We start from the raw sequence: 15443 nt of genomic DNA on the forward strand, positions 1-15443 counted from the left end.
ACACTGTATGTTTCTTTTATAAATATAATTGCGATGTACGAGTCCTAAAGGTTTTGTATAGTGAAGTAACAAATGTCTCTATAGAAAAAATGTACAATATTGGTTTGTATAGCGCAGTAACAAAGGCTCATAAAGGAATATGTTGTACAATATTCTTTTATATACTGCAGTAACAAATGTCCCTGCTTGATAAAATTGTGCCTCCCAAACAATATTATTTTTCAAATTTAAATTTTATCTTTATGCAATATTACATATTAAATGTATAAATTTTAATTTTTTTTAAAAAAAGGGGATAATTAAATTAGTCGTTTAGAAACAATTTTTTATGTAAAATTTATTTCATTAATCACGATATAATAAATATGCTAGAATTATCTTCTTAATACCTATTCTAAAATTGAAATTAATACGTAATTTTGGTATACTCCAAATTAAATTGGTAATCTTCAATGAATCATTTTCTCCCAATTTCTTCTCTAGGTAAAAAAAATGCCTGTAATATAAAAAAATTGCACGATAAAATCGTGATTTAGAACATAGGTAAAAATTAATTAGGCCCTATCAGCGCTCGTATTATTTTTTGAAAATTAATTCTGTTTAGCTTAGGCTATTCAGACAGCTATGACACCCTATAAAAAACAAATCGTAATCGCCCAGTTTCAGATTGCATTAATTTTTTAAGTATACATAGAATTTAGTCGCAAATTCCTCTTCTCCCAGGTATTATAAAATTGGGGTTTTGCCCAAATTAATTGCAAGAAATTATATGATTTAAATAACCCTAATTATAATAAATAGAACAATTTAAAAATATTTTAGATTTAATGTTTGTTTTTCATAAACGCATGGTATATAATAATAATAGTATATTTAAAATATTTCTAAAAAATAAAATATGGAGGCATAAAAATACAATAAAATTAATACTGAAATATAAAATATAAATAGAATTATATATAATATATTTTTTAATTAATTTCATGGTAAAAAGTGAGAACGCATGATATGTAAAAATATAATATAGTATAATCATGATTCAAATAATTCATATGTGTACAAAAATTTTTTTTAAAGTTTGCACAAGGAAGCTTTATTTAACACTCTCTCCTTCTCTAAACTAATTGTGGTTCATTGATGAGTTGATCGCTAGCACTATTTTAAATTATTTAAAAATAAAATGTAAAAACGATAATAAATATAATATCTGAAATCATACAGTGGTGATTCTGAATCCCAACTTTAAACCATTCACCGATTAATCAGATATTTCAGTAAGTACAGAGTGCCTAACATTCTAACAATCCCCACGTAGTTTTCTTAGCCTACATTCATGCATTTAAAACACGCAAAATCCAATGAATTTTTAAGGCAAGTAAATTATTCGATTTTCACATTTATTTAATCCAATCATTTTTTTATATTTAAATATAATTTATTAGAAGCAAATAATATTTAATATTAATATCATAGGAAATATTGCATGTTTTAAATGCACGAAACAAATAAAACTTTATTAATTTCAGACAAGTTTGCCACACATTTTTTTATATAAAAATCAATAATACAAAAGAAAGTAAGATTATTTCCAAAGTTCGCGGCAAAATATTTTTAAATTTGCGTCCAAGTCAAGATTTCATTTTTAAAAAAATTAATTTATTATCAAAATTTACGAAATCGAGTTTTGACGCATAATGTATAAAATGCGAGAATCAATTTTTTTTTTAAAAAAATTTTTGTTTTGGATGCACCCTAACAGTTTAGTAGGGTACTACTCTGTGCAGTATGATGAGATTAATTTCCGGAAATTGTCCTCAGTAAATGGTTTTAAATTTAAAAGATTTTCAATAATTTTTATAAAAAAAAATAAATAAAATGGATACGTAACTTTACTTCATTTTTGCCGTTACCGAATTCCCGAGTATTAATCTCTTTAAATTTACGATTTACGGCATCATTTGGCTCCATGGAAACTCTTTGATACTTGACAGATGTTCGTTGTGGTTGTTCGGTGAGCAAGAGGATAGTATAAAGAATGGCGGATATAATGGATAAAATGGCACTCAGCCCGAAAGTCATATGGTAACTCTTAGTTATGTCTACCAAATATCCTAGTTAGAATAGGCGGAAAAAAAGAGATTAAAAATATAAAAAACTTTAAATCAGTGTTTGGGAACACCTGGATTAAACCCGGTTTCTTAATGCTCTGGTTTATATATACAAAGAAAATTATTTTTTTATAACAAATAATAATGATTCAAGGCAAATAAAGCCTGGCTCGAACTAAGCAAAATGTCTACCTTTTTGCAAAATAGGGCGCGAATTTGATTCGAAGCTTAACACATGTTTTATGTTGACAGGTAAAAATCAAGTTCATTTCGCTTAGTTTAATCCTAGTCTAAGAGGCGTGAATATAAAATCATTAAGATTATTTTAATAAAAAAATTATATTTCAAAAAAATAATACCTATTTGAAATAATGAACGTTTAAAATATTTTATTTTACAAACGATATAAAAATAGACTACGGAGACTAAATGAGGGAAGTAGCACAAAAAAATGTCAATCTAAACCAGAGAGGTACCAATACCAAGGCCAATAATTTACAACGTTAAAGAGTACCAAGAGCTGAAATCAAGACAATTTACTCTTTGAAAATAAATTTATATATATATTGAAAATCAAAATTAAATTTAATGATTTTAATCTAAAAACTAAAATCGGTTGTCGAATAATTTAAGAAACTTTTAGCTTAGATATATATAAAGAGGTGCTATATCGTCTTGGTTATGTATTTTTAATATAAATATAGGTATTTTCTTTTATAAATAATAAATTGCCTTGGTCTTAATTGAGGGGTATGTGTAAAAAAGAGAAGATATCGATACACCTCTGATTTAAACTATAATGGAAGTCTTGCAAAAGACATGCACGTTTTTGATTAATAAAACAGTAATTTTTTTAAATAATTTAAAAACCAAAATATTCACATTCGAAAAACAAAACATAAAAAAAACAACGAAAGACCACCTTGGAAACCTTAGTGAGAAAAGTCTAAGCTATAATTTCACACTTGGATTTTTTTCAAAAAAAACTTGGTTTGGGTTTGTCGCTCGATTCCTAAAAAATTGAAATATTTTTATTTGTATAATATTATACTAAACAAGATTAGTAAAATAAGTGAGTGATTTTAGGAGAGCTAAAGTCTGTACGAGCAAGATGAAAAAGAAATCTCTGTTAGTGTTGTCTTATTTTACACCAAAAAAATGATTGTAACCGTTTGTGGCTCAATTTTTTTCTTCCTAAAAAATGTTGGATTTTATAAAGTATTACTTAATCGATATAAAATCACTTTAAAAGTAATAACCCATCCCACCTAACTTAAATAATGGGTTGAAAAGAAGAAATGGAAAAAAGATTTATTTTCTTCTTTAAACCTCCAAATGGCGGACTAAGTAAGATGCCAACGCCTGATGCCATCATGGTGTATCCGTATACGTGAGGTAGATTTTCTAACCCAAAGAGATCCACGCAGACGGTCGGACCTAAGGCTAGTTTGATCCCGTAAGGGAATCCGAAGACAACAGCTATCACGCAAAGCAGTTCATACCTGGAGGAGGGAGTTTTCGATAATTTTTTTTAAAATATAGTGGCTTATTTAAAATGAATGTACCTGCGTGTGGCAATAAAAAGGGGTGTCGCTATGGCACCATGGGCTAAGGTGCAGGCTATGAATAGCCAGCTCTTTAGATAGGGATAATGTGGTTGAATGACTTCGTTCATTTCTGCAGAAGGTTTCGATAAAGAGCGTAAAGGATCGAAAGTATCTGACGAATTCCTGCCATCCTGCTCCTTTTTTCTATTACGAAACATCAAAAAGGCGTCTAAAAGAGCAGCAGATATATTTCCGGCCATAGCGCTAGTCATAATGATGGTAAAGAGGAAAGCGGCACGAAGCGGGGGCCGAATGCCTCGATCGGCTAGCAGGAAATCGAAGAGCAAGTGCATGACTATGAATACAGAAGCGGTCCAACAAGCCGACTGTGCCACAAAGAGAAGGAAGCGAGGAGAGCGCCACGTGGGAGAGAGTGTTGAGGGACCTGAAAATTGATATATTTATGTAATTGTGGCTCAGTATAAATTTTTAATAATTTATTTAATACTTAAGATTATAAGTTATCATTTCTTGATAAATAATAACGAGACGCAGTAACTCTAATGTGAGACACTATTAGTTAATATTTGCGAATGTAGGTTTTTGATTCGGATCGATGAGACTAGATAAATCAATGATCATATCACTAATGGTACACACGTAAAAAATATAAATAAACGATTTAAAAAATAATAATAGAAGAACGTACGATCTGATAATCATGCTCGTGTCCAAAATTAATCAATAATCTATAACATCCACTAAGAATATTAACAAAAATTTTCGTCGTAGATAAGTATCATTTTTATAAGGGTTCTCTTCAATAAAATATTGGCTATCAGACAATTGGCATATCAATATTATAAATAATATAACTAGTCTGATAAAATTTATTAGGCATATAAGATGGTTATGAATAATTTTTTCTTATGTAATATTTTTTTTTCACAGTTCAGAAAAAATATTTTGCAATCATTGCCACCCAATATTTTAAGCCCCGTCAGACCCGCGGGTCTGGCTTAAGGGGTAGGTTTAACATTTCTTTCTTCCATAAAAACCTTGGTTTAAGGCTTTTTTTAAAAAAATGGCTAAATCAAGATATCTCCATCTTTTTTGAATAATTTTCTAATAATGCTAATTTCAAAATATGTAACACTTAAGAGGGAATAGTGATATATATAAAATTTTTCTTTAATATGTTTAAAATAAATGGCCAAGGACCTGACAAAACTGCAGTGTGCGCTTGTACCATTTTTAAAGAAATCGGTAAAAAAAAAATTTTCTTAAGATTTCTCACCTCCCACGACAAAATTCTTTTTTATTATGCATTAATAGTCACTAAATCTATATTTGAAAATAAGCAGCTAAAAAAAGTCGTTATAAAATACCTGATATTATTTTAATAGATACACACCTCGTGTTATCAAAAAGCCCGATTCAGATTTTAGAAACGGCCCGATTAAGATTATAACCAAGATACCATCATGTAAGCCTAAAGATTTTCCACATAACTGACAGAAATACTTGATCTATTTGACAAATCTCGATGTTTATATAATATTAAAAAATCGACCCAAATCGGGTTTTTTAACAACACTAAAAAAGATACACCGCAAGGTATATAACGAATCGAAATATTAATAAAAAAAATAAAATAAATATGGAGAAAGTTTACCGACCCTTATAAATTTTCCTGAAAAAATTTTTCCCTTACTTTACATCTTTAGTAATAAATAGATTAGCATAAATTTAATTCATCTAACTGTTTTACTAATATGGTTGAAACTGATACTGAAAATGTCAGGTGCAAGTAGAAAACAAGAAACGACCGTGTTAGAAGATTAGAGTGTACTCGGTTCCAAACAAGAAAAAAATGGTGATGGTAAATAAACAAAGACGGCGGTTTATTGATTATCATTTTCTTTTCAGCTAAACCGTAAATGTTTTTTAATATAAAAGTTGGTTGTGTAAAATACTTATTGTGCCCGTGTGGTCATCCTTGACTTCTCCTTGACCATCGGTAACATCTAATGACGACGGTTTCATCTCCTCTACAATTGTATTACTCACTCCTTTTGGCACTATAGTTATATCTGTCCCATTCGCTTCACTCGAAATTCCATTAAGCGTCTTAAGCTCTTTCACGTCGCGAGTGCCTATTTTATCGTACGATTTGGTAGGGGCTATCCACAAAAACTTTTTCCGGGACGGAGGTTTGGGCTTTTAAAGGATATGCGCAGAAGTTAAATATTTAACATCGAAGCATTACAAATCATAATTAAGCATAAATTATATTAGTTTTAATGTTATTAACCCTTAAAAGGATTTGTGGGGTCAGGCAAAACCTCCTGAAATTTTAAAATTGCTATTATATAAAAAAATATTGATTTAAGCCTTTTTTTTGGTAGCCTTCTATTTTATCCTAAACCATGTTTTTACAAAGTTTAATATTTTTTTATTGAATGATGTTTTAAGATATAAAAACTTCTTTGGAGATAAAAACCGATATTTTAACTCTTATAATTTTTTAAAAAAAGACAAGGTTATATTTGAAAAACAAATTTATACTAAAATTTAAATATTAATTAATAAATATATTTTAATTGCACGTTATAAATATTATAAAAAAATTTTAATATGAAATTCATAGTATTTAGCAGTTTGTTAAAAAAAATTAGTAACAACGTGGTTGAATGGTAAATACGTCGTATAACGCGAATTTTATATACGGGAGATAAGCCAAGTTATAATTGCGGAGTACATGCAGTCTTGAAAAGATTTTATATTCTTTATTTTTTATGGCTTTTTACGTGAAACATAAGGAAATGATGTTTGTAATCCTCATGAAATAATGAAATGTGAATAACATAAATGTTAGCTTTGAATTAGGCAAAAATTTGCATTTGAGTCTAATAAAGAATATATGCGTCTCAGAAAAAGAGACCAAGAATGATGACTGATGAATCATGCGGTATTGATTCTCATTCTAGTGAAAATAAATTAGCACAATGGGGTTCCGATATTCTAAAGGAAGCGAGATATATGTTGAGTGGGGGGGGGGGGGGTCGTGATAATTTACAATACCTTCCTGAAATATTTAACCCCATTTTCTTGTTAAAAACTTTTACCTTTATGGTTTGCCTAATTAAATATAGGTATCTGAATGCTAATCTTGGCATCTAGTGCTTGGTTGGGAGAGTAAATTCAATCATATAAAAAATAAAATTTTTGCTAACAAAAAGCGTCCCATTATATTAGACGATTTTCTATCTCATCGTATTACCTCTATTAATGCTAAAATGAAATAAGCAGACGCTGCAGCTAATGTAGGATTGCAAAGATTTTCAATCATCTATTATTACATCATTGACCATATTGTATAAGAATTCACACATAATCCTAAAGGTAGAAAATGTTTATTATTGTTTTTTTTTAAAATAGAAATTATCAACAACCCCATCAGAATGTTTCATAAAAAGGCATGTTTCAAAAGCCTTCTAATAACCGGTAGTATTATCCTTTATAAATATAATCATTTTTATCTAAAACTTAAATGCCAGTTTAGACTTATCTTTAGCAACTGAAACTATTTTGGAATCTGTTTATATAAATTCCATAGAGGAAAGATGTAAGTGTTCAAATGTTATCATTTTATTTTTAAAATTTCATATATTTAAGGCTTATTTAACGAAAGTGATGATTTATTGATAGTTTCAGGCAAAACAGCAACTTCTAACTCGGTAATATAGATATTTAGTTATTTAAATATTTATATATCACCTACTAAACAAATATCAAGTGCTTTCCAAATAGCCTGTTATTGGACCCTATAAGAGTATAGGTACTACATGATACTAATATATTTTATTTACATTTATTAAATATAATTTCGTATCTTCTAAAATTAGAACTAAATCCCTAGCATCTATACATTAATAGAGAGGAAGGCTATTGAAAATTGGCAAGTTCATGTAAATACATATCGGGGTAGAAACTATATTGATCCTAATATAGATTGGTATTGTGATTCAAAAAATGACCACTACCCAATTAGACTTATTAAAACGGAAATTTCTATGGATCTATTAGTTTTGGAAGGAAAAAATACACTGCAACAAATATATGTCATAAAAGCTTTGGTTCAAATCTTTACATCAGCAATAATAGATAGCCTCCATTGTAAAAATTATTCAACTCTGATTTTCCCTTTTTTTAAACAAATATAGAGTATTCATTCCTAATTGGTATAAGCATCGTGTACAAATTTTAAGCCAATTATTCGAATCTAGACTCTTACCAAATAATATGTCATATAGCAGCTGAATCTAACATGTACTCACTAATTAATAAAATTATTTCCTTCGGAATTTAATTTAACAAAAGAAAGTGTAATGTGTCCAAAAAAAATATCACTCTACAAAGACCGGTTTTATATTTTTAGCATTGCAGATATAGCTGATATGGTTGTTTATATAGCAAACACTATGGATAGAGGCCTATGCAATCAAATAGTTTCAAATATATTACGCAAATTAAAATTATCGTCTATTTTTACTTTTAAATAGTTATATAATATTTTATTGGAAAAATCACATTAAAACATGGCAATATACATTAATTAGCCCCAACTCATTATATCGAGATAGGAAAAAAGGTGTAATAACGTATGAAGACAATGAACAGTTATTCTAACATTTTTTATTTAAAAAAAAAATAAACCAGCATTTTCTTAACATTGGTGCCGAATTGAGACTGGTAAAAAACCCAAAACCTCTTTAGATGCTTCTGTCTAAAAATTCAATTTTAAATTTATATCTTTTTTTAAGGCTTTTTCGAAGGTGTTGATTAGGAAAGGTAATCCGTGAATATCTCAAAAACGAGAATGGTACAAATAAAGTTTAAAACGGTACATATGAATACAAGTCAATCCGGTTTTAAAAATTTAGAAATTTGCGTGGCCAACGTTATATTACGAATTTAATGTTTGATTTCAGGAAAAAAAGATTAGCACCAATCGAGTTTAAAAAGGTTCAAATGGACTCCGTTTTAAAAATTTAAAGAATGTGAAGATTGATGGGCTAACTAATCAAATATATTTTTAATTTAAAGTTAGACTTTAGGAAAAAAACTAATGATAAAAAAGCACCATTAGAAAGGAGAAGAAGTTCACTACCATTTTCAATTTTAAAAAAACTTTTTAGCGCCAAAATTTTAAATGTCCATATCTAGAAAATGGTACAAAAAATCATTCTATATCTATCCATACATTTTTTTATTTGTAAATTTATTCTTTGAATTTCTCAAAAACGGTGATGGTACAAATCGAACTGAAAACGGTATAAAAATCTTCCATAGATAAACCCTCAAAAATCTAAAAATCAACTTCAGGGGTCTCTACAGGAGTACTTGGTGTAAGGGGCATTCCATGTTAAATCGATCACCCCGACTCCTTTTTCTGGAATTATCTATAAGATGAAAAAAAAACTGAGTAAGTCCTTTATTTTAGCTCGCTAGCACACCCGATTACCAAGATAAAGGACCACGGTAAAATAGTGACTATAATTTTTTTTTTAAATAAAAAGTTTTGTTGTTATATTCTTTACAAGTGCAACTAGTTATTTCAAACTAGCACAAACGGAAAAATTGCTTTGATTCTCGAAACTCTTTTTAATAAATTAAATTTTAAAATAAAGTATGGGTCGATCACCTATCGCTTTATTTATTCTTCGCGAAACTTTCTTGCAAAGGTTAAAACATTAAATAAGCTAACTACGGCTAAAATGCATTGGGTTGCTATTTTTATATGCTATATTATTTAAAAGTACCGCTTTGACAATTTTGTTATTAGAGAAGTCCCTAGAAGAAAATGGTAGGAAAAGGCAGCCGAAAACGGTCGTTTGAAACATGAGGGCCCCGAGGATAAGAAATGCTCCCTTAAATCCGTATTTAACGATGAGTTTATAAACAATGGGCGGCATTATAAGGGTACCCAGGCTACCTCCAGCCAAACTAACTCCTTGAGCAAAACTGCGTTGAGCGGGGCGTGTAAAATAAGCGCCGACGGCTACCACAGCAGGCACGTGCATACATCCATAACCGAATCCTTTTTTTCCGAGAGTAATCAAAGGAAACCATATTTAAAAAATAATATCAAAATTATAGATAATACTGATTAATTCATATAAAAAATTTTTTTAAACGTTATAAAGAGCTTTCCTTTTAAAATGAGTTCGGTTTTATGAAATATCGGTCGATCGGATATTTTTTTAAATATTGGTGCCTATTCATTCCCGGTTATTAATAATTGGTGCAACCATTACTAGAGGAAGTTTAATATATTTTATTTTTTATTTACCCACTAACAAGCCTATCGTTATGTACAAGAAGTATATAGAGTTGGCGAAAAAGGAAAGCGAGAGACCGAGTCCATTAATGATGCCTCCGGCGACAATCAATACTCTCCAATCGTATCGCTTCAAAAGTAAGCTCACTATGGGACCTTTTTTTAAATATATATATATATATATAAATATAGCTCGTGTTTTTAAACGACTCGATTTGAGCCGATTTTTAGAAACGGCTAATTAAATATTTTATCCATAAAAATAATATGCAAGCCTTGAGATTGATCGTAGATAGAAAAAAGGTTAGAACATTAGCCCCGAAACTCAATCAATATTTTTCTGGCTAAAATATTCAGTTAGGCGTTTTTAAAAATAGGTTCAAATGAGTTGTTTACCAACACTAAAGTTCTAACATAAACTTCCATAATATCAAAGTAGAATAAATAGTTGTTATAGAGAAAAATGGTAAATGGAGTGGTGGGATGGGGAATACAATTGGATAAATATTGGTTAAAAGATATAAAAATTTATTGATGATTTTTATTAATATTTTTTAAAAAATAAATTTTATTTTAATACGCATGAGCTTTATTTATTACCATTTTTTACCTAAATGCAATATTATTTATTATTATCATCATCTAAACACCTACATCTGAGGTATATTTACACAACTTCCAGTTAAATCGATTTTTTATACAATTTCCAGAAATTTAATAATTATCGTGTTATCATTTATATAAAATATAATGATAAACACTGGTAATCCGAAAACGAAATTGTAAAAGTAAATAACAATTATTTTTATAAAATAAATTTATAGGAGTTGTAATATCATTAAATTTAGCCCGTTCCTGAATGTGGTTCTCTGGAGCATAGCTTTGACTGGCATCCTTTTACTAATTTCTCCAAATTTAATATTTTTATTTAATATATTTAGTCTATGGTCAATTAAATTAATTTTAAAAAAGGGCGGGGGTAACTTTCATATGGCTCGTAATGTTACATTTCCCTCCATATTCTCCCCCCCCCCATGTTTAATAGTTATTTTAAAATCATATATTTTTTAAAAAAAATATTGATATTAAAATTTAGCTAATTATACAATTTGTTATTTGATAATAATGAGTGAGTCATGGCAGGGTATTTGGTCCGGACCAACACACGCGGACCGGGCTGAACGACGGTCCTCAAATAAATGATCGGTTCAGACAGTGATCCTAATTAAAAAACTTTCCCAGGACCTGGTTATTATTTTTTTGTTACTAAAAAAAAGTATTTTTTATTTGTTTAATTTGTCATATTGATTATTTTTTTAATAGAATTACGATTCGGAATTTCAGACGTCATTCAATAGTGGAGAGATGCCTCAAAAATGGATGTTTGGAAATGGTTTACAGCAAACTTAAATATAAACAAATGACTGCTGGACTGCAGTCCTAGAAAAAAAAGACCGGCACCTGTTAGTTTATCCGGACTAAGAGACTACAGAATCCTCTCTTGATGATTTGGAATTTACTGAGAGGCCATGGTTGGGCATATTTCCTATTTCCCCCCCTCAAAAAAACTAAATGTAATTCGAAATGAAAATTACAATTTATACATACCTACAAAAAAAAAATTCTTTTTTGGAATAAATTTCTCATTCTAAAAAAAATTATAAAACTGGGAAAAATTGATTATTTGAGAATTTATTCTGCAATTAAGAAAATTTGGGAAAAAAAATTTCATGATGAAAGGTTTTTTATTGGGTAAAAATTACAAAAGATTTATTTTGAATTTTTAAAGTAAAAAAAAAATCTTTCAGATCAATAAAGTTTTTATATTTTATTTTTGAAGAGCATTTCAAACTTCAAATAAAAGAGTGATCGTTTAAAATTAAGAAATTCATGATAACCATGAAATGAATTTCCAATCACTTATTTATACTAAGTTGTAAGTATTACAAATTGCGTCCATAAGAACATCTATCGGTGTTTTTCTTACGTAGTCATATGAGATGTAGAGATCAGATATACGATATGGGTTGTAAAATATATCTTGTTCGAATATACACAGATATATGATGAATGATCTCAAAAACACATTAAATTGTAAATGCTTTAGGTTAAATTCAGAAATGAAGCTGTTATGTCACCTGATATAATACGATTTTCTTAAGAAGAAATTTTATCATCATATTCAAATTGAATAACCCATAAGGCTGTTTTCCTAGCTATCAATACTAAGTACTGGAAATTGAAAGGAAGTTCATAGGATCATTTAATGGTGTCATTTTGGGTAGTTTCAAGCCAGGATCTATCCCTGTATATAATGAATGACCCAATTTGTAGTCATTATCCGATATTTCCCATATACAGTGTTTACAGGATAAGGTGACAGCCCAATTACCTCTGATATCAGCTCCGAATGTGTATAGATATGACAGATGGCTCATTGCGTAAAGGAAAATGAGTTAATAACACAGATTATAATTCAATCCACTTTTTGCGTATTTTGATGATGTATCGGATATTATCAAAAAATAGGAAGACAGTGTAGTATTACAGATTGCCATACAGTTCATGCGAATTGCAGGACAAGGCATACGATGAGTTATTGAGCCCGAGTACACGCTCCGACAAAGTTGTAACGCTGAATAAGGAATATCGGTTTTCTCTGACACCAACGTCATTAAAAATTGTTTTAATTTTAGGTCAGCTCTTATCCAATTAACCAACTCAAAATAGTTTTCAGATTAGATACCATATTCCCAACTTCCATTATTTGTAATGGTGCTCTCCTAGCTCGTTGTTTAGTTCGTGATCCAAAATATGGGTAAAACGGCCCTCTATAATAAGGTCTATTTTTTGGAAGTAGCCCGGCTGATACTGTAATCAATACTTGACTCCTTTGTCCTTTCTCTCCTCCACTTCTTAAGATCCTACTTCTTCCCCTTCTTCTCCAGCGCCACATCGAGACAAAATATCAGGTAAATACTTTTCCCTTCCCCGCCTATATATCATTTGCACATCAAAACTGCCTACCAGTAACAACTATCTTTGTAACCGCAGAGATAACATTACCTCTTTATTATCTTTCTTGAAGAGATGGACTAAGAAGGGTTTGTGATCCGTATAGATTATAAATCTACGACCAAAGTATTCTCGACACTTGGTTAGTCCAAAAATAACGGGCCTCTTGTTCAATTACGGAATTCCTTGTCTCCGCTGCTTTAAAAATTCTCGAGAAACAAAATAGGCCTTTCCAGCTTACATCGTATGCCTTTTCCTCCAATTAGCATGAACTGTATGGCAAACTGTAATACTACACTGTCTTCTTATTTTTTGATAATATCAGATACAGCATCAAAATACGCAAAAAGTGGATTGAATTATAATCTGTGTTTTCAACTCATTTTCCTTTACGCAATGAACAATCTGTCACATCTATACACATTCAGAGCTGATATCAGAGGTAATTGAGCTGTCACCTTATCTTGTAAACATTGTATATGGGAAATATCGGATAATGACTACAAATTGGGCCATTCATTATATACAGGAATAGATCTTAGCTTGAAACTACCCAAATTGACACCATTAAATGATCCTATTTGACTATCTACATCAGATGTTCCCATGAACTTCCTTTCAATTTCCAGTACTCAGTAATTGATAGCTAGGAAAACAGCCTTATGGGTTATTCAAATTGAATATGATGATAAAATTTCTTCTTTAGAAAATCGTATTATATCAGATGACATAACAGCTTTATTTCTGAATTTAACCGAATTAAAGCATTTACAGTTTAATGTGTTTTTGAGATCATTCATCATATATCTGTGTATATTTGAACATGATATATTTTACAACCCATATCGTATAACTGATCTCTACATCTCATATGACTACGTAAGAAAAACATCGATAGATGTTCTTATGGACACACTTTGTAAAATAAATTTAATATCATAAATTTTTATAACAATGACTAAACTACTAATATAATTTTTTATTACTAAAAAAAATAAAGAGGGCCAAGTTTGTATATGGTATCTAATCTATTAACCAAGACAGAACTTGAAGGATTAAATAATGAGTCAAAAACAGAGTTTGACAAAAAAAATTCATAAAATTTATGAGCAAAAATTCAGAATAACTGTATCTAGATATGAGGTCTGCAAGGCCTAACTGTTATTGTACAAATTGCCCAGACTAACAAATTTTTTATCAAGCCTGGCATAAAATTTAAAAAAAATATTGCCAAAGCCTGATCTGAAATTTTTTAAAAAATATTGCCTAAAGCCTGAACTGAAATTTTCTATAGAAAGATCTTTGATTTGTCTATCACCAAATAAAATGAAAATTTCAGATTAATACATGAACAAATAAAGGAAAAAATTCTGTAGTAATATATAATTAAATTTTGAGAACAAATGTTTTCAGTCAATTTTAAAACTTGGGTTGGTCCAAAATTTTTGTGATAATTTTCCCTTTTATATTGGCTACTATATTGGTGTAAGTTCTGATAGTCACTAATAAGTACAAGGCATATATTTTATTAGTGCCCAAATATTCAGACAACTTTAACAGAGATTATATAAAAATATTAAATTATTTATAATGCAAAATAAAAAAAATAACTATGGGACAAAAATGCTTAATTAGCTCCAAAAAATTTTTGTAAACCAACCATCCTTTCCGTTGATAAGTCCTACATGCCAGTAGCTCAAAATCTCTTTTCTTTGGTATCCAAACAATATCACTTTTATTAATTTTAAACATTTAATAGTTTGTTTCATGTCTATATAATCATAGACAATACTTTTATAATATTTAATTTTAAAAATTTATTATTGCTGATTATTAAAATAGAGGGTCTTATAAGATTTATTATATTCTTTGGGGGAATAACCCAAAATAATCTCTTTTCTAAAATTTAACATTTTATCAAAATATATTATTTATTTTTAAGTTTTATAAAATAATAAACCTGAAAAGTAAAATACTCCAGATTGTATACTATTAAACCAAGCTGTTGTAGCTCTAGTACTATGAAAATATTCCATAAGAACCCTAAAAAACACACTAAATGACATTCCAATTCCAAACAATATGAAGTGGTTTATCATCGCACAAATTAACACAACATACGACCATGATGAGTCTGGATCTGCTCGATATGAAATCTTTTTCATAATCTATTCATTCATTCATTAATAGTTTCTCGCTCTTTTAACAGGTGCAAAAAAATGAAATCAGAATATGAATGGAATAGCAAGTTTAAAAAGTTTTATATTTAATTACATGCTTTTTACTTCAATTTTATTTATGATTCTAGTCACCAACAATATTTATTTATTTAACATAGACATTTAAAATTATAATGAGCTCTTCACCCCCCTCCCCCAAAGTATGCGCTATGGAAAAAGCTTTTGCTTTTCCCAATTCTTTTTATCTTAA

At 29.2% G+C, this 15443-nt stretch overlaps 1 protein-coding gene across 2 annotated transcripts; it reads right to left on the reverse strand.

Annotated features, from left to right (window-relative positions):
• Positions 1-896: 896 nt before the first annotated feature.
• LOC135922994 (monocarboxylate transporter 14-like) lies at positions 897-15198 on the reverse strand. 2 transcript variants are annotated; one of them, XM_065457571.1, is made up of 8 exons: positions 14974-15198; positions 10011-10154; positions 9481-9758; positions 5632-5875; positions 3674-4100; positions 3438-3610; positions 1894-2111; positions 897-1155 (listed from the first exon to the last, which is right to left on the reverse strand). In XM_065457571.1, exons 1-8 carry the CDS (start codon positions 15176-15178, stop codon positions 1150-1152), a joined length of 1695 nt encoding a protein of 564 aa, XP_065313643.1. In that variant the 5' UTR covers positions 15179-15198; the 3' UTR covers positions 897-1149. The 2 variants fall into 2 exon arrangements, with proteins under 2 accessions (XP_065313643.1, XP_065313642.1); XM_065457570.1 differs by having other exon boundaries at positions 899-1155; positions 1889-2111; positions 14974-15197.
• Between the last annotated feature and the right edge of the window lie 245 nt (positions 15199-15443).

Source organism: Gordionus sp. m RMFG-2023, chromosome 1, assembly GCF_954871325.1.
Source record: "Gordionus sp. m RMFG-2023 chromosome 1, tfGorSpeb1-WG-v2, whole genome shotgun sequence".
In the NCBI taxonomy this organism is placed as follows: domain Eukaryota; kingdom Metazoa; phylum Nematomorpha; class Gordioida; order Chordodea; family Parachordodidae; genus Gordionus; species Gordionus sp. m RMFG-2023.

What these genes read in the sequence shown, in the direction of transcription:
- LOC135922994 (XM_065457570.1), bottom strand. Translation starts at nt 15,178, where the DNA reads ATGAAAAAGATTTCATATCGAGCAGATCCAGACTCATCATGGTCGTAT. An exon ending in AACGATAGGCTTGTTAGTGG is followed by an intron (nt 9,759 to 10,010) that starts GTAAATAAAAAA and finishes TCGGAAAAAAAG; the next exon opens with GATTCGGTTATGGATGTATG. An exon ending in CTTTTTATTGCCACACGCAG is followed by an intron (nt 3,611 to 3,673) that starts GTACATTCATTT and finishes TCCCTCCTCCAG; the next exon opens with GTATGAACTGCTTTGCGTGA.